The sequence below is a fragment of the Petromyzon marinus genome, chromosome 13 (assembly GCF_048934315.1).
Source record: "Petromyzon marinus isolate PM22_M1 ecotype Great Lakes invasive population chromosome 13, UKy_Petmar_22M1.pri1.0, whole genome shotgun sequence".
In the NCBI taxonomy this organism is placed as follows: domain Eukaryota; kingdom Metazoa; phylum Chordata; class Hyperoartia; order Petromyzontiformes; family Petromyzontidae; genus Petromyzon; species Petromyzon marinus.
The window spans coordinates 2,387,454-2,412,627 of NC_133679.1; the positions used below are offsets into that span (position 1 = coordinate 2,387,454).

Sequence of the window (25,174 nt, forward strand, 5' to 3'; positions counted from 1 at the left end):
GTGCATAACCGCCGGCACAGGTGAGCAGTGGCCAGAGGGAATGTTGCACAAATGTTGCCAGAATACAAAATCTAATCCTGAAGTAACTAGAGGCTGAGCCTACCCACAGCCAGGATCTGAACTCATGACCTTCCGACTGCCAGTCAGGGGGTCTGCCGGTGCCACCTGGGCTGGCTGATTATGGCACGACATTGGTTAGTTTTGTAATGTGATTAACGTTTGTAGAACAATCAGTTAATGCCTTTGTGTATTCATCTCTCAATCCCCCATCGTATTTCTTTCTGGCTTTGTAAATGTGACACTTTGTACCAACCGGCATTTTGACTTTTAACTGAAAATTATATAGTCTTCGCATGCAAGGAATAATATGTTATGAGTAAACAACCTATTGCCATCATTCATAATACATAATTAGAGATGCTCCGAAAAGCACTTTGTTAATAAATTAAAAGTTGCCTTTGGTAATTACAGTATTGTCGTATTCCTATTTAAGTGTCTTTCACCGATTCAGTATTTCACCTCGTGTTATGTATTTAAACCTGCGTGAGAGCTCATAAAAGTTAATTGTAAAAATGTTCTCAAATAGTACGGAGGCAACCGCAGCTTGACATGGTTATGATTGATGTTTCTGTTATGGTTTTTTCTTCTTGTTGTTGCAAAAAATGTTCAACTTTATAACAACGTAGCAGTGCATCTTGTTCCTTCGCTCACGGCGCACAGTGCCGTGGATGCTCTTGACTTTCACTGCGGGCGTAACGAACGGCTCTGGCGGGGAATCAAATCGGTGGCTGCGACAGGACTTGGCGCCAGTCACAGCTGTAGGGTGTATCGCCCCTAGAGAATCGCAGTGGCGTTGTCATTTCAGCTCGGGATGCTGCCGTGATTGACAGCCCTGTCTGGGAGAAGCGTCGCTCAGTGACCTAATACACTAACGAGTCGGTCGTTATCTCTAATAATGTTACGAGAATTATTAGAGATGCGTGTTAATCAGTGACACTTTTAACAGCAGTTGTATTGCCAACAATTGGTGTGTACAGTATTGCCAGGTAGTTGTATTACGATTACTGCCTATGACCGAATCATTCGGAATGCACCCATATGATTTTAGAAGCTAAGCAGCGGTTCAACCTCGATCACCGTGCCATAGGACTGCTGGGGTACGTGGTGGACAGTGGCGGGCAGTGGCGGGCAGTGCAGCAACATTTGTTGTTGTACTGTACTTCTATGTGTCTGCGCATGTTTGGCAAAAAGGGATGTACAGCACACGTGTTATTCCAGTGAACACGACTGCCTACCGTGTTGCTGCGTTTGGCATATCCACGTGGGGTCTCTCTGCCGCTCGAAGCAGGAGAAATGGTTTGGCCGCTGTCATCCCTGACATCTTCACACGCCTCCGTTTCCATGGGCAGCGTTTGGATTCCGAGTTGCCATCGCCACCTGCACGCCGGCTAAAGCGTGAGTCCAGATCGCACGCCTGCAGGAGCCGTAGACGCTTGGCTGCTGACGCAACAGGCAGTGGCTCGTCAAGCAGACAGCTCTTTGTCGGTGTGCTAAGATGGTTTCTTCCGGAATGCAAGGAATTATGTCCCCGAGGTAGCATCTGGCTCCCATTTCCAAACTCGCTCTTTATTTTCTTGAAACACCGGCTTCCGCGCACTTTCGGATGCGCTTTTGCGGCCATCTGGAACGCTCTTCCGTCCGATATGAGGAAGCCACTGGACCTGTGCACTTTTAAATCATTATCTAGATTGACAAACTAATTTCTTTAGAACTGCTCTTTTTTTAGTTGTGGTCCTTCCCCCGCACCTCCAATTAGCACGGTGCCAAAGAAGTTCTAACGTACATAAATACTCCCGCGACGCAAATGACGTCTTCAGAACAAAAGAACAACGTTCGTCCCGTGGCCCGTGAACACGCCGTCAGGTGCAGAAGCAAGCAGCTTAATGTTCCCCAGGTGTCAGGAAGCCGGGAATGCCAACCGGGTGATTTGACAAGTTTCCGGATGTTTGGGTTGAGCTGTCGCGAGGCTTCGTCTGGTGGCACAACGACTCTACGATAAGCTTTGCTGCCGTTGTTGGTCTTGCGGTAATCAGGTTACGTTGGAACATTGCAGGAGTTGCCAGGTCTCTGAGCTCAACCGCAGAGCCTTGCCATTCGCCCCGGGAGTGGATGCGGCGCTACATCCCAGGCCCTCGGCTGGCCACTGTCTGGCTTTCTAATGACGGCATAAATCTCGCTATGCCACAGTGCTGCTGTCCGGTGCTCTGAGGACGTGGCGGAGGTATTACCAGTTTGGAAATGTCTACGCGACGTCAGCGCAAATATAGACACACACGCAAGACACAGACAAAGATCCCCCATGGAAGCCTCTTGGGGGCAAGTGCTGTTAGCGAGCACCCATGTACTACTGTATGCACATACGTGGACGTGCGCACAAACCTTTACGTGCATTCATAGAAGCACGTACACACTACACAACCTCACAAATCAAGATGCCCACACCAATACCAATAGCCGCCATTCGTCACTAAGTGAGGGTGACGTCGCCACGACGCCTGTGCCAGGCCAGGTGCACTGTGAGGCCACGTGAAGTGTCGAAAGCTCGCTGACAGGAGGTCTCAAGAGTTGGCTGACTGGTAGGCGCACCAGACGTGCCCCCTACCCACACTGCTTTCACTGTACTACAGGCCTGTCTTCCTGTGCCCTCCAAAAAAAACAAGTACAGTAGTTGGCATTTGCATTTTTTTAATATATTGAATGAATACTTGGTTTTGGCAGAATATCAAATGCCTTCTTAGTAACACTGGAATTTCGGAAAACAAACTTGAGCTGTCCATTTAAGGAGGCTACTCTTAAACACTTCGCAAGACGTGCGCTTGAACACAGACTTGAACAAATTACGGTGTATGGCGATACTTCGCTGGCATTGGTGGAACAGGACAAGCAGCAAGACAACGCAACGCGTCCGTCAGTGACACTGTGGCGTTCGAGTTCGAAGTATATATAACGAGCGACGTTTTGGGGCGCTGGAAATGTCACATTTCCATTGGCAGGGGGATGTCAGGGTCGTCGGAGTAGTGGGGGTGATTTCAAAGAGGAGTTTGAGGCCTCCTGCCGCTCATGAGAAACGCGTGAAGGCACTACGTGTCCTGATGGATGCCACGTTTCCACAAGGAGCCTGTAATGCCCCTGCACGTGTGAATGGTTTATACGAATGAATGGATGGATGTACACACGTGGGTAAGAGGTGCTGTTCGTGGTGTTATGAATTTGTTTACCCCGAGTCTTAAGGCTCATTTTCGATAGGGTCCTCCTTTGACAGTTCTGATAAATCTAAATATACACACAGGTTGGCCCAAAAGTCAGGACACATAGGGTTATTTCATTCATTTTAACACTCGCATTAAAAAAATTTAATTGTTTATTCTTGAAGTTCATATTTAATCCATTAATAACATACATTTAAATTTTTCCTGTGCAGTCACCTCAGATGCGTCGTTTACAAAACTCGACCATAAGCCCTGCATGAACTGAGACCATACCTAATGGATGAATCTTTAAAGATTACACAGTTCTAATCTTAAATTTAAAAAAAACCCTTCTCAACTCACGACAGAAGGAAAGTCACGCACGCATTCATGTCAATGGAAGTAAATTTGAACATTTGCTAAAATGATTGAAACAAAAAATAAATATTACAACCCACCGTGTCCTGACTTTTGGGCCGCCCTGCGGGAGGAAGCCAGAAATTGCCCGAAGGCGACTTGTGAAAATTGCGTTTAACCCGCGCCGCGCAAAAACCGCTCACTCGACGTGGCCGCGCTTTTGTGGCGTCAAACGCGTAAATCAGAGAGCGCAATCGTCCGTGGCGTTGGGCGGACAAAGGGGCCGCCGCACGGTGCGCGATGGCCCATCGGGACACCGGGCCCCGCGGATCGCACGCTGACGTTAAAGCAGGGCCCCAGGTGGTGCAGCTGCACCGGTTGCATTGCCGCCAGTTGCATTGGCACCGGTGCAACAGCCCGCTCCTAGCACGGCCGTCGTTGGTTTGCATTTTGCTGTTAAATATTGTCGAGGTAACGCGTAGCTGCAAAAGTGAAGCTACGGTTTTTGTGGCTCCTGACATAGAGTTTTGCGTGGAATGTGAAAGGACAACCCCCCCCTCCCCGCCGTCGAGTCCAGGTTTGCCTTTGCCCCCCCCCCCCCCCGTGAGGAGATTGTCGCGAAGATTAATACGTCGGGACTTGGAGAGAGGTCGTCGTGTGGAGAGGCTGCCCCCTCCTGCTAAGGGAACGTGAAATGTTTTCTCATGGTACGCCCCCCGCCCTGTCAGCAGGGAGACTACTGTGAGTGTTGACTTGTTTGTCATCACACTGATATTGCTTTGCTCCGTGGCAGCTCGACGCTACCTTGGTCAGTACCTGGCTCCCAGGACCGTGGGGGTTATTTGACCATATTTCACCACCTTGGTCATTGTAGGTTTGAAAAGGCAGGGAGCGTAGATGTGACCACAGAGGTGCAGTACAATAATGGCATTTGATCCCCAGAGCGTAGCTCTGCCGTCTATGAACGCCCGTTATTGCACGGGAGCTCTCCCATCCAATCAGTGATCCGTGATCAGCTTATTACTATTGTTGTGCCGTAAGACCCCACGGAGACGGCATTTACTGTAAGGGCTGATGCCGTTTATTAACACTGGTGCACACAGCGCTCTAACTCACACCAGAGGTAGGTGCTCTCTATTCTTGGTCCTTGCCCCGGACCCTGAACACTATAATTTTCTACCCTCGGCTATCCCCTGGGGCTCTCTCGCTCATCTGCCCGGGACGGGGGTTCATCCAACACCGCCCGGCGACGAGGAGGGAGAGACCTCTTCCAGCCGATCCTTGCTCTGGCTCCCCACAACGACCACGCCTTCGTCACGGGGGTCCCGCTTAAGTACCCCTTTAGCAGCTTCTACCCCTAGCTCGGACCCGCCTTAGTTCCCGAAGGTACCCCCTTACAGCCCCCGTGACATGACGTCATCCTCGGCTCTCAAATCGCTCGCATCTCCCTCTGTTCACTCTCTCATGGTTGCTCACACTACTCCTGTAAACTATTATCCTACCCCCATTTACCCAGGAAAGTCACACTGAGTATCATGACTCTTTCCCATGAGGGTCTTACCACGTTGTTGCTGTTCATGGTTCAATTGAGTCATTTGCGGGTAATCTCTCGAATTTGGATCCTGACGCCTACCCTTGTATGTACGTACGTTGAGCTTCTTTCGCACCGTACGTAAGCAACCGTGCTAATCGGCGGAGCGATTCGCACGGTTGGTGCGATTTAAAGATCTCGTGACGAATGGCGTCACGGGATATTTCACGTTCACTATGAAGCGGATGGTGCGTGCCATTATTTCGGTGAATACACACCACCGCGGTAGTAACAAGGGTGGTCGCTCGAATCGAACTGTGAACCTCTGCAACGAACGGCGAACACGCTATGGCACGGCCGAAGCTATGTTAGATTTGGTCGTGGGCAAATAAAATATTATCTAAAAAACATCTTGGGAATGTTTTAAACGCTTCAGGTGCGTCTTCAAAGTGTAATGAATTATCTAACCAAAGAAAGGAAAAGTACCTCGTGTAAATAACAGTAAAGAAAAGTAAATAAATTATAAATGAATGTGGTAAATCCTCACATTAAATATTAAGCAAGCATCGATGTCTTTGCTGGCGTGCCACGCGCAGCCACGCCGAGTGGTTGCTGCTGCTGCTGCTTCTGCTGCGCGCTCTCTGCAGACTTGCACTTCGATCGCTGGCTCCGGTCCATTTCACGGGACGACCTTTTCCCGGGTCCGGTGGACACTCTCGCTCGTTCGTCCGGAGCCTCGAGCGGGTAGGGGGTTGCGTGCGGCTGGGCGAGAGGTCGGGAGCGCTGCTCGAGAAGCTCACGGAGCCGTGGGGCAGTCGGCCGAGACGTCTGCAAGTCGCAGGGTGCGGTGGTCCCGTTCACCGCTGAATTTTGGAACGGGCGAGCGGTTCGGCTCAAATTGTATTTAGAGAGGCGTAGTAGCGCCGCTGTTTTTAAAGACGTTGTATTCACCGCAGAGAACTGTAGCGACACGATCGCCGCACTCTACCATGGCCAGCGCCAAACTGTGCCATGGCCTTGTGGGAGCCTCGGTACCGATAAAGCGATTTTACTTTAGTGAACGTCGTCGAAATAAGAAAGGGTTAAATGAACACCGGCAGTTGTTGTGAAATGCCTTGCCCTCTCGTGTCAATTCGACAACCAATCTTCGCTCGCGCTTAACCGTTTGTGTGCATATGTGCATGGGCGGCGGTCACGTGGTGGTTAGCGTACTGCGCTACCAACCCGGCGACCCAAATACGATTCCCACTCATGGCCAACACCAGTGACGATTATTTTAAACAGTCCTGCGCCTCTCCTAGATCTACTCAGCCTTAAATGAGTACCGAGTGCATCTCTGCTGAGGAGACAAAGGCGGCCGGGCGTGCTGCTGGCCACCCACCTCCTCGCGTGCCATCCCGGCTTTCATAGGAGCTCACTAACAGCATTCTCTGATAACCCCGACAGTTTGTGTCGGCTGAACGGGGGATCTTCCTTTCTACGCACATATGTAGGATGGGGCGGTGGCGTAGCGATTAGCGCACCGCCCTCTGAACCCAGCAGCAACCTGAGCTCAGTTCCCATCCAAGGCTAACATCAGTGGCGAGCGATATATGAACAACAGACCAGCATGGTGAAGTATGGTCAAACCACTCCCCCCCCCCCCCCAATGTGTAACATGGCTTTTATCCAGCAGTGGATTGACAAAGGGCTTTGGATTGTTATGTGTGTGGGAAAGAAGAGGAACGCTTCTTCCATGGGCTGTTGTTGCGGGCTAAAGAGAGGGTGGGCGGATGTTGTACAGCGCCATCTGGGGCTTAGTGGACTTGCCGACAGCCGGCGAGGGGCGATGCCGGGATCGGCCTCGGTGGAAGAAGTTTTGCGGGAAAAATGCTACGAGGCGGCAGATGGCAGCCGAGCCTCTGGCAACGGCGCAGAGTGGAGGAGCGATCCTCGCGGTAACGGACCGATTGGCTAAAACACGGCAAGTGGGCTCAGTGGGGAGCACAGGTGGAGCACAGGTGGTGTACTGGTAGTGCACAGGTGGTACACAGGTGGTACACAGGTGGTGCACAGGTGGTGTACTGGTGGTGCACAGGTGGTACACTGGTAGTGCACAGGTGGTGTACTGGTAGTGCACAGGTGGTGTACAGGTGGTGTACAGGTGGTGTACAGGTGGTGCACAGGTGGTGCACAGGTGGTGCACAGGTGGTGCACAGGTAGTGCACAGGTGGTGTACTGGTAGTGCACAGGTGGTGTACTGGTAGTGCACAGGTGGTACACAGGTGGTGTACTGGTAGTGCACAGGTGGTGCACAGGTGTACTGGTAGTGCACAGGTGGTGCACAGGTGGTGTACTGGTATTGCACAGGTGGTGTACTGGTAGTGCACAGGTGGTGTACAGGTGGTACACAGGTGGTGCACAGGTGGTGTACTGGTAGTGCACAGGTGGTGTACTGGTAGTGCACAGGTGGTGCACAGGTGGTGCACATGTGGTGTACTGGTAGTGCACAGGTGGTGTACAGGTGGTGCACAGGTGGTGTACAGGTGGTGCACAGGTGGAGCACAGGTGGTGCACAGGTGGTGTACTGGTAGTGCACAGGTGGTGTACTGGTAGTGCACAGGTGGTGCACAGGTGGTGCGTGCGCCTTGCTGTCGACCCGCTCCGTGCACACCGGCGTGCGTGCCACTGGTAGCGCACCTGCCCTGGGGTGGCACGGGTGCTTTCAATGTGAGTAGCGGACGATGGCTGTAGTTGTTTTTTCTCTTCTAATTGTCACATTGGTCGCGGCTCGTCTTCTTGCTTGGGGCGTATTCCTCCAGCACCAGCTGCTGCTGCTGCCTGCAGACGTGTGTCCTTCGTTCGTCGGTCACAGAGGCGCTCCCGATTGTAGAAATGTTTCACACGTGCCCGCGGGCATCTCTCTGGCCACCTCTTCGTGTATAGTTCTGGGTCCTCCGGTACCAATATCCTCACTTGCATTCTCTAGACAAATAGCCGGCAGCAGTATGTTCAGTTGCCAACGTTAAGTTGTGTTTTCGGCAATCAGTCTGCACGAAGATACAATAATGTATGTTTAACACGTAGGCTTTCGCAACCAATATCAACCATAATAGAGGTTTTTTTGGGTGTATTTTTAGAGCAAAGCCACAACATTTACAATCTGAGTACAACGTTTCTCCAGTAATTACAACTAGATTCATCAGGCAACAGCCAGATTTGTGGGCATATGTCAACCTAATTTCTACCCTGATCCGTTTAGATCGGACACATTGATCACAGCGATGGATTAGACGTAGATCCTTGAGATTGTTTACAGTAGTAGGAGCAATCCTACGAAGAAGTTTGCGTGTCTCTCCCCGTTTTTGCGGGGATTTTTCTACGGATCCTCCGGTTGTTCCCTCCAAATCATTTAGAATCAACGTGCGTTTAGAGTAATTGGCTGCTATAAATTTCCACATGACAAGCCACTTCGTTGAGCTTTCATTTCTGCCTAGGTCGCTTGTGAAAAAGCGCTATATAGCTCAGTGGGCCTTACCTGCTAAAATAAAAAAAGTATAGTTTACAAAACATGAGTCTGTTCTATTAGCTAACAAAACTGCATCAAGGCGCCCACTCACTGCTAGCTATGCCTGTGTATCCCGGGCCACTGCCTGTAATGTTTCTCCGTACAAATGAAACAAATGAAACAGGCCAGCCTCCTGGATGTTGCCAAGTACACGTCATGCGCCCCTTAAATTGTTTGTTCTGGCTCCCCGGAGAGTATGGAATTTAAAAGGGTAATTTTGTCAGCGATAAAGAATGTGTAAGAATGCCGTGCCAATGATATCCCCCCCCCCACCTCTCTGATTAACGAAGCTTCGGGCATCATGGTAAAAAAAAATAGCAGGTGCAAAAACGGTGCTTGAAAAACACACAATAACAACGATAACAAAATAAACAGCCAAATCTCACCAAAATAAAATGAGCAGGTAACGAACGGTTGGAGAGGAGGTGAGCATGAAGTGATGCAAATTCAATCGAGCGACTAAAACAACCGTATCGGGAACCACGAGATGTAACGGCAAACGACTTGGGAAGAGGTACAGCTGCTGAGGTGTGCATTGTGAGCTCGGAGTGGATGCGAAACAGTGGAGGGAGGAGAGGGGAAGGAGTAGAAGCTGAGCTTTTGTCAGCTTGGCGACGCGGATCTCTTTTACGAATGAATATCTATGCCAGCTTGTTGGAGTTGGCACCTTGCTGCACCAAATCAACTTGTGACTTGAAATCCCTGCTAAGGTCACCGGCAGCAGGCATCGCCTTCCACCGCTGGGCCACTCCAGCCACTCTACCCCCCCCCTCCGCTCGCTATCGGACCCTTGATCATAATGTTCACGGCGACCAGGAAACCCGGCACCGCTCTCTAATCATGAGTTTACATTGTATTGTGGAATTTTACAAGGGATTGTAAAAAATGCATGGAAATAGAAATTAACCTGGGTTTTTTTGGTTGCAGGAATATATTAATAACGTATGCAATTGTGTGAAGCTGTAAAATATGAAATCTCCGATTATATTTATAATACAAAAAAAACTAAGCGCCTAACGTATTGCTAATGGCACTGAGTGCGAAAACAATTACGTGCATGCAGCGCAGCCACAGGCCACGCTGATAAACATTGAGAGAATGTTCAGTGTGCCTGGGCTCGGCTCGTGATAGAGACGCTTTGTGGGGCCAGTGTAACGAATGGGGCGATGCCGACTGACATTGACTGCCCTTGAGCGGTTGCCAATCCAGGGTATCTCACGGAGGCTTCACGAACTTGAAATGGCACAAAATGCCTTCACCATGGGTTGGACCCCGGACAATCCAGGAATTGGCATCGGTGTTCAGGCGGCAGGAATTTAATTTGTGGCCAAGATCCGGTACCGGTGTTGCTGCGTTGAACTTCACCGCGGTAAACTGCACAGTTTTGAGAATGGACCTTGTGTCGACCGAGAGACACGTGCAGGTTTGCTTTGCCGTGGAAAAGGTGGCGACCCTGGTCGCTGCCCAGAGCCTCGTTAGTGCTGCCACACGAGCTCGGCTCGATGCGAGCTCGGCTCGATGCGAGCAGGCAGAGATTTAACCATCTGCCTTCTGGCCGCCCTATTTTTTTCCGGGAAGGCCATCTTTTATTCACAAGCAATTACCCCCCAACCACCCTCCCATCAAATAAACGCGCTCGCCTGGTCTGGTAGGGACACACACACACACACCTACCTCCGTCACAGACCCCGCATATCATCAAAGACAAAGATCCCCCGTGCAGCCTTAACAGCCTGTTGGGGCAAGTGCTGTTAGCGAGTCGCACATGAAATCCAGCATGGCACACGAGGAGGTGGGTGGTCAGCACCACGCCCGGCCGCCTTTGTCTCCCCAATGGCGATGTTTACACACCGCACCCATGTACTCGTTTGAGGCCGAGTCGAGCTAATGGGGCTTTGGACCAGTTCAGATAATCCGTCATTGGTGTTGGCCGTGAGCAGGAATTGAACTCGGGTCGCCGGGTTCGTAGCGCAGCTCGCTGACCGCTGCACTAACACACACCTCGTCACAGACCACTGTGCCATCTACAGACTCCGTCTTGTGCCATAATTCTGGCAATGATCGCATTGCACACACATCATCATTTTGAGAACTTCCTCGTGATTGATTTAATTTGACTTAAATTATTGACGTGGCCATTTTAATTTGCATACCCACGGCATGGTCCATACCTGTGTGCTATGATTCTGGGTTTGGACGCATAGGAACGTCAACCTATTCTAGCAATTAGGAATGTCTAAGACAGCCACGTTGACAACCTTTTGTCGGAAGGTGAACGATGTAATCGGTCAAAACATTGAAACTACCATGCTCAGCAGGAACGGGGGGAATACCTTGCAGTCTCATCAGAATGTCACGAACCACGCAGATATGATGTACGAATTCCATGAAAATATCCATTTGTTGAATTGGCAATTGTCTATTTTTTTTATTTTCTCTCATCGGGGGGTGGGGGGGACTGAACTGGGGACAGGTTGGGTGAAATGCAATTTGTAGTCTCTGCCGGATGTATTTCCTGAGCTATCGGTGTTCTACGCAGACCGGCTTATCTCTGTGGGCCACATCTACTTACTGCCATTGTTGCTGACGTGTGCACGGATCATTCACAAATGCCACAATAAAGAAGGAGATCATTTCATCTCCAGAGCAAAATGTACTTTGGCGCGTGCGTGCGTATGCGTCGACGCGCATTTGTGCTTTTCCCTTCGGTGTTCTCCGTTTGACGCGGTCAGTGAGCACCGGAGTCGCGCTGGCCCCGACGTTGGTTTCGGTCTCGCCCAGCTTGTCTGGACACCGTGTCCCGCTGGTCTAATGTCACGGGAGAGGAGCCGATTGGCGCAGCTGAGGACCTCGCCGGCTTGAGGGCAAGCGGAGTTTGTGGTTCAATTTTGGTTCGATTTGACCTTTGCAGAATTTCCGTGTAATTTCCCAACGTGCGTCTGTACGTCTGTGTGGCTCTGCATCTGTGCCCCTGTGCGTTTTGTGCGTATGTCCATTTTGTGTGTCTGTCCGTCTCTGCGTTTTGTGCGTCAGTGTGTCTGTGTGTCATCTGTGCGTCTCTGCGTCTGCGCGTCTGTCCATTTTCGTGCACGCAATTCTATGTACAGTCAAATCCATGAACACATTTGATGTTTGTCAGCTTATACTCTATCCATTGTATACTAAGCCTCTTTTCATTCAATTGTTGTCAGTTTCCTTTGCCATGCTTCCATAATAATTTCCCCGCGTGTGGCCGGGTGGCTCGGACTATAGTCAATTGCCTACAGCATGAAACTCGCCAGTCAAAAACATGCTTGGGGGGGTTGATTCAGCCAATCATCCCACCGGGGTCGATAAAAGGTACCGATTTATGGGAAAGTCGGCAGTAGACTTGCCCCTGCCATAGGAATGCGAGCACTGTGTCAATACTCATTGGAGCAGGAAATCACCTTGACTTTGGCCATACATGATAGCTCAACAAAGTGGTTTATCGTTTGGAAATTTATAGCAGCCAAATGCTCTCGACACGTTACTGACTGTGGAAGAAAAATTCAGGGGATCCTGAGAAAATTCTGCGCTACCATGGGGAGAGAGAACACGCAAACTCCAAATATACATCAGGTGTCAGGGTTGGGATCGAACCCACGACCACCTGCATACCACGCGAGGTGGTTAACATCTCGCCACCGTGTATAAGAGCAGCACGAGCAGGTGTACGAGAGAGGAGATGTGGGTGAGCCGCAAAGGTTAGAGCTATGCACTGTTGCTGCACACAGGAATGGCTGTGCGTGAGTGCTGCGTGTCAGTTACTAATCGCTCCCCGTGAAACTGTACAAGATCCTGGCGCGCGTGACTGCTGAGGTTATGAGCTTGTAATCTGCTCGCCGTGCGTGCAAAGCGATTTGCGTGCATGTTGTGCCAGCACTTGGGTTGAGGGGGGGGGGACCGCATCGTTATTCGAGAGGAACCGTGGTGATAGATATCGTTTGTTGTCGCTTTCATTCCTGAGTCAATGTGGCCTGGGTGTGTGCAGGCATGGGTGCGTGCGTGCTGGGTGGATAGGTAAAATTCCTCAGGCAGTTTCCCGAATAGAGTTTCAGGGAGGCCGCGTAGCCGATGTCAATCCACTGCCGGATGAAGGCCTTCCCCTGATGTATCTGTTGTAGGGATTGTTTGACCATGTTTCACGCATCATGGAATGTGCAATGGACACCTACGGGCTATCTGCCCATGGATCATGATGATTTTACCACACTGGTAGGTGTGGATTGGTGTAGGTGTGGATTGGTGTAGGCGTGGAGCCATAGATGTACGTACGTGCGTTGAACTTCTTTCGCACCGTACGCAGCCAACTGTGCTAATCGGTGGTGCGGGGCTCAAGAATGGTACAGAACATCAGGGGCGTTTCCTGCACTGCCCTCTGTTGCTCACCACGAATCTCTGCAACCGTATGACAGTCTGTGCGTGGCAGTCGCCCTCACAAGGTTTTATCCAGAATCAGAATCTTTCGACTGCAGGAGGAGGAGTCCGGTGAGCTCTATGAAGGTGTTTGTCACAGATGTCCCAGTTTGGGGCAGGTCAGCAAATTTCAACAGCAACACAATACACACAAAAATGATAGAAGGGCAAAATAGAGAAAACAAGTGACATTAAACATAAATAAAGTATGTAAGTATAAATTGCATACTTATATACTGACGATTTATCTACACCAAATCCAGGCTTAGGCAAGGCAGAAAAACAGCAGGCCCAGAACCTGCTTGGCTTCTGAGATCTGATGATTATTGGGTGCATGGCAGGTGATTTGATCAAACAATAAAACACACACCACATAATCCCCTGCCGGAGCAAATTGCGGCTGATGCCGGATTAAATAAATAAACAAGCTCGGGGATTTATTTCATTTCAGAAATGAAGTAACATGTATCTCATGAACCGGGGGAACCTCTGACCCAGCGCATCGTGCTCACATTATTTTAAGCAGGGTAAACTCGTGGACTCGCTTCGACGCGAGTGCGTCTCGTCAGCAGGGTGTCGCCTGTTCATTCAAAGGCACTGTACTGGCAAAGCCGATCCCTGAGTGCGCCTTTTTGTAATGCCAGCAAGGCCACATCGATCTGCAAGGTGCGTGGCTCGATGCAGTAAGCGTTACTTTGGCAATGATACAAACTCCCGTGGCCTTGTGTTTACTTGGTATTCAAGTGCAGACGACGACACTCGCTCTTATGCCTCCTGTCACCTTCACCAACGCGTCCTGGCCTGCACGGTGAAGTACGGTCATAACATCCTTCACGGGCCGTGTGGCATGCAAGGAAGCGTTCATCCAGCAGTGGATTGGCGAGACAAAAGTACGAAGTATTTCACGAAAGGCAGTTAACCTCATGGGGGCTAAAGGAGCTGCTTGATGCAACACAAATTATTGCCCACCATGCCGTTCAGAAAAAAAACACGCACGCGTGATTTATTCCTGGTTCATTCCGCTCCAGCCATCTCAGCAGGAATCGGCGTCGCCGTCAAACCCTTCTTGACATTAAGAAGTCGCGGGACTCTGTGAGAGACACTCCGGGTCAAAGTTTAACGTTTCGAGATTAACTTTTCTCAGAGTTACGGGCCATCGAACGTTGACATTTTTCGTTGACTTTGGACCTCTTAAAGTGCCGGTATATCCATTCCTATATGTCACGGGATTTAAAATTTGAACCCAAAGCAACATTTTTCGTAGGCCTGCAACATGGGGCAGAGTAATCTCAAATCATGACATTTTTCATTATTTCAGATCGCATCAACGTCAGAAGACTCAGTCACGTTTACTTTCTGCCACCTTTTATTCTCTTGAGTCGCACCTGGAAATCTGTGCTATTTTCAGGTTTGTTATAATTGCGATCTACCACTCTAAAGTGGCGGGTACGTTCGCTCCAATCCAAAGTCAATATCGTTCGTTCGCTCACGTTGTTTGTAAACGTCCGATGGCAGTCACGTATCAAACCAACCGGACGGTCACTGCATAGAACCAAGACGTTCACCGCATCTCGTGCTTTCAGATGCGCTTGTGTGGCCGTCTGGAATGCTCTTGCTTCCGATATTAAGAAGCCACTGGAGCTGTGCTTTAAAAAATTTTAGATTGAAAACTAATTTCTTTAGAATTCATTTTTGGTTTTAGTTTGTTGTCCTTTCCCACGCACCTCCGATTAGCATGGTTGGCTACGTACTGTGCAATAGAAGTTCAACATACGTACATACAACCCGTTCTCATTCAGAATCGTGTTCGGTGGCTGCCGCATATTGGAAGTGGACATTTATGATGCCGCATTGCGTAGGCGCAAATGCCGGCTGAGTAGTCGTGAACACGTGCTGCTGGCCACAGCTGCGTTGGAGGGCAGCTTGCATGGCCAGTCACGTGACAATTCCACCACATTTAAAAAGAGCATCGTTCACATGAAATACCAAAGTCCCATCTCATCGCAGCATCAGCTGGTGACTCGACAACAGTTATGTTTTAGTTTGCACAAATCGGACGTTAGAACCGATGCTCGTAGTTGTTGTAACAGTGAAGTATCCGTTCTAGAACTACATTTTGCCCGTGGCTAACCACGGGGTAGGGAGAGGACTCAAGGATGTACAGTAATGTGTGGACAAAATAAAAACAGGAAATATTGGGAATTCAGAGTAAAAGGAATGGATCAAAGGGAACAGAGGGTCAGGAAAGATGATGATTGGGAGGAAGGGGCTACATGGGATCCTCGACGCTGCACGAGGCAGCATCTGTTTTCACAGGGGGCGGGGCATTAAAGGGCCTTTGAGTTGAGCTGGCGAGGGAACGGTTCGCCCAAGCAGTTGGGCGCTTGACTGATGAGCGGTGGCATTTGGTTTTGTGCGAGCGCGGAGAATCACAAACAATGGCAGCGGGTGTCGGTGGTCACTCGGTGCAGAGCAGTGGGCACGGCGAAGAGAGCCGTGCACAGGGCTGATAGTGGTGTGGGGGGTCACGGCGTCGGTTTACTTACCTGCTTTTGTAGGCCAACAGATTGTGTGAGTGAAGTGTCTATCGCGGTGTTTTTGTTGTTTAGGGTATCAATTGGGGACGTGAGCTGCTTGGAGAGATACGTTGTTAGGTGTCTGCAGATGGAGTTGTGATGTGCCGCTCGGTCTGGCTGCTCCTCGACTTCGATCTGTTGATGTGAATGGGCCCCAGTGTGTTGTGAATTATCCGTTGACCTGAGCGGCCTGCAGAGATGCCGTTTCATATTGACGGAGCCGTCTCAATACCTGTGCACATCGAAGGAAGGAGAAACGGACAGGGACACAGGGACACTTGGGAGACGCACATTGCTATGGCGATGACCAGTCCGTTGTTGGCTTGTCACAAGTTATTTAACATCAGCAAGCAATGCTTAATTTTACTGACCGCAGTAAAATGTCCTGTTATTGCTCTTGGCGATGGTGATGTGTCAACGCTGGCTGGAATTTGAACTCGTGCAAGAGCTGCCAAGACGCTCTCGCCCTGCTACCTGTGCTGTATTAAGTGAGGTACCCTTGCCAAAAAAATGGTTGCTTTAATAACAGGAGTGATAGCGGAACACGGGTTATAAAATAATCAGGAGCCTTTCTGTGAAAGTCGGGCATGAAATTGCGTTAATTAATCCGTGATCGTGTGGCATTCCCCGACGTGCCGTGCGTTGGAATTGTCATGGGGAATTAACACACGGCTCGTCTCGTACCCTCGAAGGCCTTGGTTGAATGAGTACGGAATTAAATACTGCACTTTGTGCGCAATAATTGCCCCGTGAAGGGGAATCCTTCGCAAGCGTAACGACGTACAACACCCACGCTTGTGTACGCGCACGCGCGCACGTGTGTGTAAAAAGCCTTGAAGTAAAAGTGCGTCCATGGCTCCGGCCAGCGGTGGGGCAACGCCAATCGCCCAAGTTGGCGGCAAAAATCTCGCGGTGCGCGAGCCTTGTTTGCCACGGTTGTGGCCCAAATCTCCCAACCTCGGGACTACTTTTTGCGTTTGCTCACCACAGAATGGCGCTGTCTCTCTCTCTCTCTCTTATCAACCATGGAGGGATGTTGAGCTAAGTCAAGCAAAATAACACGAAGAGCCATCTTTGTCGAATTCGGTACCAAGCTCAATATTTCAAGTGCCGCAATGCGTGTGAATACGTAGACACGCGATACACACACACACGCACGCACATTACTTCATGAAGCAGTCCGTAAAGAGCCACATGCAGCTACAGAGCCGCAGGTTGCCGATCTCTGAACTAAGTTGACCACTGATATAGAATTTTACTTGTTTTGTAATACTTGTGAGTCCAGCACTCTTCGGATTACGTGTCATTCTGCCAGATGGTGAATTTAATCCTTTTTTTTGGCATCTGTTTATTTATTTCTCTCTAATCACATTCCAATTACTGCCTCCTGGCAGGCATCGTGGTGGTGCCTGTTGGATGACAAAATCGAACCCAGTTTTGTGACGATTCATTGAATCGTCGGGGAGGAGATTCGTCATCAGTTGGCTACTTCAGTACATTTACCCTGCACGTGCTTACCAGCACAGCAGAGGGCAGCGCCGAAAACTACATCGCCGTAATTAACCATGCTCCCTCCGATGTCTTCCCCGACCGGCGCGGTGAAGTATGGTCCAATAACTCCCAAACATGGTTGCTGCGCACGGCACGGCGAGCTTCGAGCCCGGCGACCCGGTTTTGGTTCGCGACTGCGGCTAACGTCAGTGGCCGAGCTCGATGGGTCTTGGTTCCCTCTCGCCAAACCGCCACCGACCGAGCCCGGTGGCGGACGGTCGAACAACCGCCGTGGCTAATGGTGCGCTCGCCTCCCAGCCCCCTACCTGCCAATTCTAGCGGTATGCCGATGATTTTCAAACCCTTTCGACCGCAAGGCAAATACTGCATCGGAACACATTTTTCCGCGACAAAGAAATGTTATGAAGTGGTACGATCAGCTTTAAAGAAAACAGTGAACAGTGGCTGTCATTGAGGATGAAGTATGGGAGGGAGCCCTTCTTCCACCAGTGGATTGATGAAGGTCAACACTATTTTATTTATGTAGACTCTCACACAAGCAAGAGGTGCTCAAGCGTGTATACGCATCTGTGCGCGTGCGTGGCCTCGTTGCAGCTCACCAAGGTATGGATCCCGCATGCGGACGAGGTGTGGGTGTCGGCGGAGATCTGCCAGGATTACCGCGACGGAGACCGCCTGCTGCAGCTTAGGCTCGAAGATGGCAGGGTCAGTCGCGCACCCTTCACACGTCACACAGGGCAGCACCACCAACACCAACGATCTCCCTGTGGCATTCACACACTGTAGGGGCAAGTGCCGTTAGCGATAACCTACGAAGGCCGGCACGGCACGCCAGTGGGTGGGTGGCCGGCACCACGCCCGGCCACCTTTGTCACCTCACTGCTGGTGTTTACAACACCGCACCGGGTACTCGTCTGAGGCTGAGTCGACTTAAGGGAGGCCCAGGACTGATCGTCACTGGTGTTGGCCCACACAGACGACCAGCACACACACACACAGATGGCCACTCTCTATATTACACAAGATTAAAGTAGTTCATTTAATTGCGTTTGTAGAAAGCGTGATTGAGATCTAAATTATACATCTCTGCCCTGAGTCCAAGAGGCATGGCACAGCGATATTGTTGGTGTACACATTACAGGATACCAGACATTAGATACATTATTGAATGATAAGAAAGGCTTTACCCTCTCTGGCATGAATACAAGAGGTGTTAAGATATTAAAGCATCAAATAGACACCTTCTACAAGTTATCAAGTATACGTTAACCATACATGCTCGTGGTAAAAAGAATGCAAGCATATGCTTTGACAATAATGTTTGCGCTGTCCTTGAAACTGATTGGCCTACACCTGACACAGATTTGACACCTTGTATGTATGTTGAAATTGATGATGACGATGATGACGACGACGATGATGACAACGTCGACGATGATGACAAGGATGACTATGATGATGATAATAATGATGACGACTATTACAATGATGACGATGACGACGATGACGATGACGATGATGACGGCGGTGTGTGGCGTGCGGTGCGTCTCCCCGCGCGGCAGGTGGTGCAGCACCCGCTGGAGGGGGGGCAGCTCCCGCCCCTGAGAAACCCCGACATTCTGGTGGGAGAGAACGATCTGACGGCACTCAGCTACTTGCATGAGCCGGCCGTGCTGCACAACCTCAAAGTCCGCTTTGCCGAGTCCAACCACATATACACGTACTGCGGTATGCACGCAACACCTGCTGCATGCGGACGTCACGGGCGCTGGTCACGTGGGGTGGTAGGGGGGGGTCGGGTGGGGGAGTTCGGGGGGTGGCCATGCTGCTCATAAGGCCCAGCGCTGAGCTGCTGGCACTGCTGAGATTCCAGATTTAATTCCGGATGATTAAACCGAGTCCTGTCGCGTACCGAGTTGCCGTTCTCAGCCCGGTCACTTACGCTTGACTGCATAACAAGCAAACAAGAAACCACGCGCATGTTAAAACTGCCTTTGCAGTTAAATCGGTTAATTGTCAGCTCTCAAGAGTTCGCCATATTGGTTTGACTGTAATGCGATGAATGTTGCTGTCAGCGGCAGGTATCGGGTGAGAGAGTGCCGTCCGCCTACTACTGTGTGGAGCCGTGGTCGCTTGTGATGTTCGCCTCCACGAGCCGTCCTCTGACACGAATTGTTTCCCCTCGCCCTGCGAGAGTTCCCAACGGTCAAACTCGGCACGCGATGCTGCTAGCGCAATCCGGGTGAAATCTGAAAAAAAGACAAACAGAGGTGTTGCTGAAGCAAGCGCAATGTAGCAGCAGTACCTCGTTTTTATTACCCTGAAAGAGTGACCACTATTGACTTTCACAAGGGTGGTACTCATTTCATGTTTTTTTTGTCTAATTCTCAGTTTATAGACCAATACGTTGACTTGACCCCTTTACCGGGATTTTAACTCTCAACCATCTCAGTTGTGAGTCAAGAGCTGTCACCATCGTGGCCCGCACCCCCTCGCTGGTATCAGTAGGCCACAAGAGTTGTCATGGCCGGGTGTACGGTTCACAGCCGGCACCGCTAGGATCCTGGGTTTGAATGTGAGAAGCCACCTGGGGTTAAACGCTGTTCTCTGGTCGAGTGAATTTATTTTATTAGCTCGGTCATAGTGAATGTAACAACGCAACTATCTCGTACATTTGATTTAGCTACTCACCTTCTCGAAGCCCAGGGCAAAGAGGTAGGGTGCCACGGTGGTGAGATGTTAACTGCCTCGCCTGGTATGCAGGAGGTCGTGGGTTCGATCCCAACCCTGACGCCTGCTGCTGTATATTTGGAGTTTGTGTGTCTTTCTTTCCCCGTGGTCGCATGGATTTTCTTCCCGGTCCTCCCGTTTTTCCCTCCACAATTAGAATCATGCGTTTAGAGAATTTGGCTGCTATAAATATCCACACGATAAGCCACTTTATTGGGCTATCATTTGTGGCCAGGTCCCCTTCTGAAAACGAGATATACATCTCAGTGGGGCCTTTCCTGGTTAACACTTGTGAGCAAATTAGAAATGTCAGCCGTGTGGCGACGCACGCTTCATACGGCCGGAAGAGACGCCGGCTCGTGGTCGGTTGAACGTATGACTGTCAATGACTGCATGAAAACAACACATGAAAACACGGACGTGAATGTTTTCTCTCACTTAAGTTGGATGAGCCCATCAATTGAGAACTAAATGCGTAAGCAGACATGCGTACTTTTTCATGATAATATATTGTCAAGTTAATTAATAGAGCCCCCCCCCCACCCTCCCCGTCAATGCGCTCCTCGATGAATGCCGCACCACGCTGTGTCGGTCATGCGGGGGGGAGGAGGAGGGGGGGTGGTTGGTTGACCATACGTCACCATTCCGATCACTGCCGCTCCGTGGAGGTGCCGGTTGCATTCTCGCTCACCGCCGACGTTCGGCACGGCCGGGGGAGGGGGTGGGGGGTAATCGAAACTCGTGTCGCCGGATTCGGAGCACATCATAGCACGTTGAGCCACGTTGCCACTGCTGCACCCCCCCCCCCCCACGCTGTGCGCATCGGATGTAAACGCTGACGTTTGACGTTCCACTTTCTTGCACCGCATGCAGGTTCACCGCCTCGGGGATGAACAGAGGTGGGCCCCGTTGGGCGAGATAGCGCAACAAGCGCTCGCGCAATGGACTCGATGGCGAGTTCGATGGGTTAGATGGGTTCGCCCCGGACCGCTCAGTGTTGCGACGTCTTGTCAAGCGCCTTCCCTTAAGTCGGCTCGTCGGTCTCACCGCAGGCATCGTGTTGGTCGCCATCAACCCTTACGAGCAGCTGCCCATCTACGGCGAGGATATCATCTTCGCCTACAGCGGGCAGAACATGGGCGACATGGACCCGCACATCTTTGCCGTCGCCGAGGAGGCCTACAAGCAGATGGCACGGTGGGCCCCCCGCGCCGGGGCGGGAGGAGAGGGGGGGCCGTGCGCAGCGCGCCGGGGAGGGAATGGGGCAGGGAAGAGCACCGGGGCAGTTCCACAAATTTTGGATGTACATTTCAGTGGCCGTTCGTGCAACGATGGGAGTGGCTATTTACTTGGACGTAGCGTTTCGGCCAATTCGGACTTTAGTTGACCGTCTGTCGCGTGTGCTCAGACGAACTAACTTTCATTCACGTTGGGATGGTAGTGGTGCATTCAGTTGCATCTGTGTGTGTGGGCCTGTGTTAAACCCTTGTTAATGAAAAAAATAAGCCGTAGGTTTAACACTTTTCCCCAGTGGCTTGCCGGAACAGAGCAAAGCATCTCCCCCCCCACTCCTGCCCCCCGTAGCCAGAACCTCCGTCTGGCCGTAGTGAGTGAGTGCGCGATGGGGCCCAGATGGTGCCTTCGGCACGTTGCATCGGAGTTGACTCAGTGGCTGGCGTAGCGATGGCCGCGGTGCGTACGTGCGTGCGTGCGTGTGAGACGCGAGTGTTGCTTCACGGCGTGGTTGCACACGCAAGGAGCCTGCGCTGCGTTGAGGTTTCTCACGCGCGGCTGCTGGGAGCTTTAGCGTTCGCTCGCTCTCCATCTGCTTGGGATTCCACGTGCCGCTTTACTTTTCTCTACAAACCACTCGAAATGTGAAATGCCTTAGCGTTGTTTAAGAAGGACTTCAAACTCTGCGAGGTGTGCGGGAATGAGGTGTGTGGGGAATGAGTTGTGTGGGAATGTGGTGTCTGTGTGGGAATGAGGTGTCTGTGTGGGAATGAGATGTGTGTGGGGGAATGAGGTGTGTGGGAATGAGGTGTGTGTGTGGGGGAATGAGGTGTGTGGGATTGAGGTGTGTGGGAATGAGGCGTGTGATAATGAGGATTGTGAGAATGAGTGAAGGAATGAGGGGTGAGGGAATGACTCCTACGTTCTCACGCTCATGCTGTTCTGGGTGAAACATTCCAAATGACTACGACTATTATTGGTCTTCTCACGGGAAAGCAAAGAGGCGGCGCCGCTACTCTCGGTGTAGAATTACGACGTCGCGAAGCGCGCCGGGTTCAATATCCACGCGGTGACCACGCACACGGAGACCGACACAAGGCCCGTTGTGTGTGTGCGCGTGCGTAGATAAGACGGCAGCGCTGGCCCGCTGGCTCGAATGCACACTGGTCACACAAAGGTCCTCTCTCTCTCTCGTCAACAAAGCGCGCGTCCCCGTCTCCCTGTCTCTTCCAATCAGGTGGAGGTCAATGAGCTGGGTGACCGTTAAGCGTGTAACCCCCCCTTCACCCCCCCCCCCGCTCCCCCCTACCCCCCACCACCCCTGTGAGTAAGATTCGATGGCCACCGTGGTGCGACCGCGTGGGTTTTCGCGGTTGCGACCGAATGGCTCTGCGTTGCGTTCACGGAGGGAATCTGCCGGCACGCCATGCACGTGTGTGGCGTTGGACTGCTTTGGCGCCAACCGCGCTTATCGAAGGTGCGGGGGAAGGACAACAAACTCAACACCAAAAGCAGTTCTAAATAAACGAGTTTTCAATCTGGATGATTTAAAAGTGCACAGCTCCGGTGGCTTCCTAATATCGGAAGGAAGAGCGTTCCAGACGGCCGCAGAAGCGCATCTGAAAGCGCGCGATGCAGTGTGCGAGTCCATCGGCCTACGTGTGATGACTCTATGAGTTTCTGTGTAAGTCTATGGGTCTCTGTATGTATGTATGTTGAACTTCTTTCGCACCGTACATGGCCAATCGCGCTAATCGGAGGTGCGGGGGAAGGACAGCAAGCTAAACACAAAAAGCAGAGTTTTCAATCTTTTCCCCGCACCTCCGACTCGCACGGTCGGCTACTACGGTGCGAAAGAGGTTCAACATACATATACACACGTACGTACGTCTGTACGTACGCCAGACAACGTGCCCAGCGCCACGCGGCGGTACACACGCAGACGGCGCGTCGGAGAGATTAGCCACCTTAGTGGTGCCTTCTGGGTAACTTTGAGCGTTGACAAGTTGGCAAGGGTGCAAAGCGAAAACTATTTTTTTCTTTCACCCAAACTCCGGAATATCAAATGGAATATGAAATGAATAAATTGACTTGCAATGTCGTAGGCTGGGGGAGGGTAGGGGAGGGGGAGGTGGGGTTGGCTTGGGGGTTGACATCACCATGGTAACAACGGCTTGCGATACAATGGTACGCCTCGTTGCGCGGTACATGGTAATGGTGCCGGGACTGCATTGTGTTATACTAGAGTTCAATCCCTCTTATCCGTGATTCTCATTTCCACAGTTGCCATCATCATCCGTTCGGTCAGGCCGATATACGAATCTTCCCCTTTTACCGCAGACGAGCTCCTCCAGTTATCGGCGATTGTGCGGATGAGAGGAATGGGAGACGGGGACAAGTGCAATAGTCTTCCCATTATCCGTGCATCAGCCCTTCCTGTTATCTGCCACGTTGAGATAATTATAGTTGTGTTCCAGTGGCACTTGTGAATTATGTTGCTCAACAGCGACGCACTTCAGTGCGGAAAATCCTCGCGCGTGGCATTTCACTAATTATCGACACTTTGGTCAGAAGTATTTTTGTTCGGCGTTTGTCAGAACAATAATAGCGATGATAGTATGTTGTCTAAATGCCACTTTTTTTCAATCCTACCAAAACCTCATTCATTCCCACACACACGACAGCGTTCAATGCGATTCATCTCCGACATCGTGCGCAGGAATTTGACGCTTTGTTTTAACGTCGAGTTTTTTGCTTTTATTGTCGTTTACAAAATGAACACATCAACAAAGGAAAGGCAGGCACTGAGGCTGAGCCGTCGGAGATTTCGTGAGCACATCTTGGCTGAGATCGATCACGTGGAATGCGTCGTGTTGCGACGAGCGGGCGACTTTCGACGCATTACTACGGGGATTTACCCGTGACATTTTAGTTTTTAATCAAGGGTAGATGATCATCTGCATTGCTGAGAGCGGCGTCCGTTGCGGAGCTTTACCGCGTCGCCCTCAGTCTCCGCTGCCGCGTTTCTTCTCTCCCGGGATGGTTGTACGCACCGAGCAAGGCAGGTTCACTGGCGGTGCCAGCGGGCGGTAGACTCAGAGTCTCACCGACGGGCATCAGCGTTGCGTTTTCCGGCGGCTGGGGGTGAGCCGGCTCGGTTGAGTTCCCCCCCACCCCTCACCTGCTGAGAAAGATGAATTTGTGGTCCGCTGAACGGAACGACGATCTGCACCGTCGCTGTCTTGGCGATGAGCGGCTGAAGGCTGATGCCCGCATGCCGGGTGGCGCAGCGAGCGCGGGGCGCAGCCCAGCCCCACTCCCAGTGGTCCGCAGGGCCCTTCAGAGTCTTCAGAGCGCACGCAGCTCGTGGATTACGTTCCGGTTGTTGACGAGAGAGAGGTCAAAGGTAGCGTGTGCCAAGTTATTCTACAAATTGGTATGAAACAAGTTGTGCGTTATTCTGTGCTTTTTTACTTTAAAAAACAAAACAATTATTGTAGCCCCATCTGACTCCATATACATCGGTGCAATACCAAATTATGATTATTATTATTACGTAGAGTTTTGTGCCACGGGGCACTGAGCCGAGGATGGAGACCTGTAGAACTTCACAGCACTCTGGGAGTTTTATGAGAGCACGATAGCCCTCATAGTAACCCTGGTAATTCGTTTGGTCTTATTCTAATTCAGAGCTGCCACATCGGGATGCCTTTCAGTATCGGGACTTGCATTGGTCTAGGTTTGTTTTCGTCAAGAGCATTTAACTAAGGCCGTGCCGTATGAGCAAACCATACGTTTGTATGGTTTGCTCATACCAGAGTTAAACCCTTGCCACCCCGATGCATGAAGTTTGAAAGGATATTTATTCATCCATGACACTTCACGAACTGGGAACAATTGTGCGTCCTTTGCAAATGCGGTGGCTTTTTACGTCTCAGACGGTCTGCGGTCAAACTAGATTTGTTCCTTGGGCATTTTAAAAGCGCCGTCGCTTTGCATTTGT

The 25,174-nt window shown here is 50.9% G+C and overlaps 1 protein-coding gene across 5 annotated transcripts in view; it reads left to right on the forward strand.

Annotated features, from left to right (window-relative positions):
* Positions 1–25,174, forward strand: part of MYO5A (myosin VA) — a 124,121-nt gene that overhangs the window by 31,847 nt on the left and 67,100 nt on the right. For all 5 annotated transcript variants that reach the window (XM_032953886.2, XM_032953892.2, XM_076066713.1 and 2 more), the window contains exons 2-4: positions 17,803–17,913; positions 18,771–18,936; positions 20,991–21,135. In XM_032953886.2, coding sequence (XP_032809777.1) covers positions 17,803–17,913; positions 18,771–18,936; positions 20,991–21,135 — 422 coding nt within the window. The remainder of the gene's footprint in view (positions 1–17,802; positions 17,914–18,770; positions 18,937–20,990; positions 21,136–25,174) is intronic.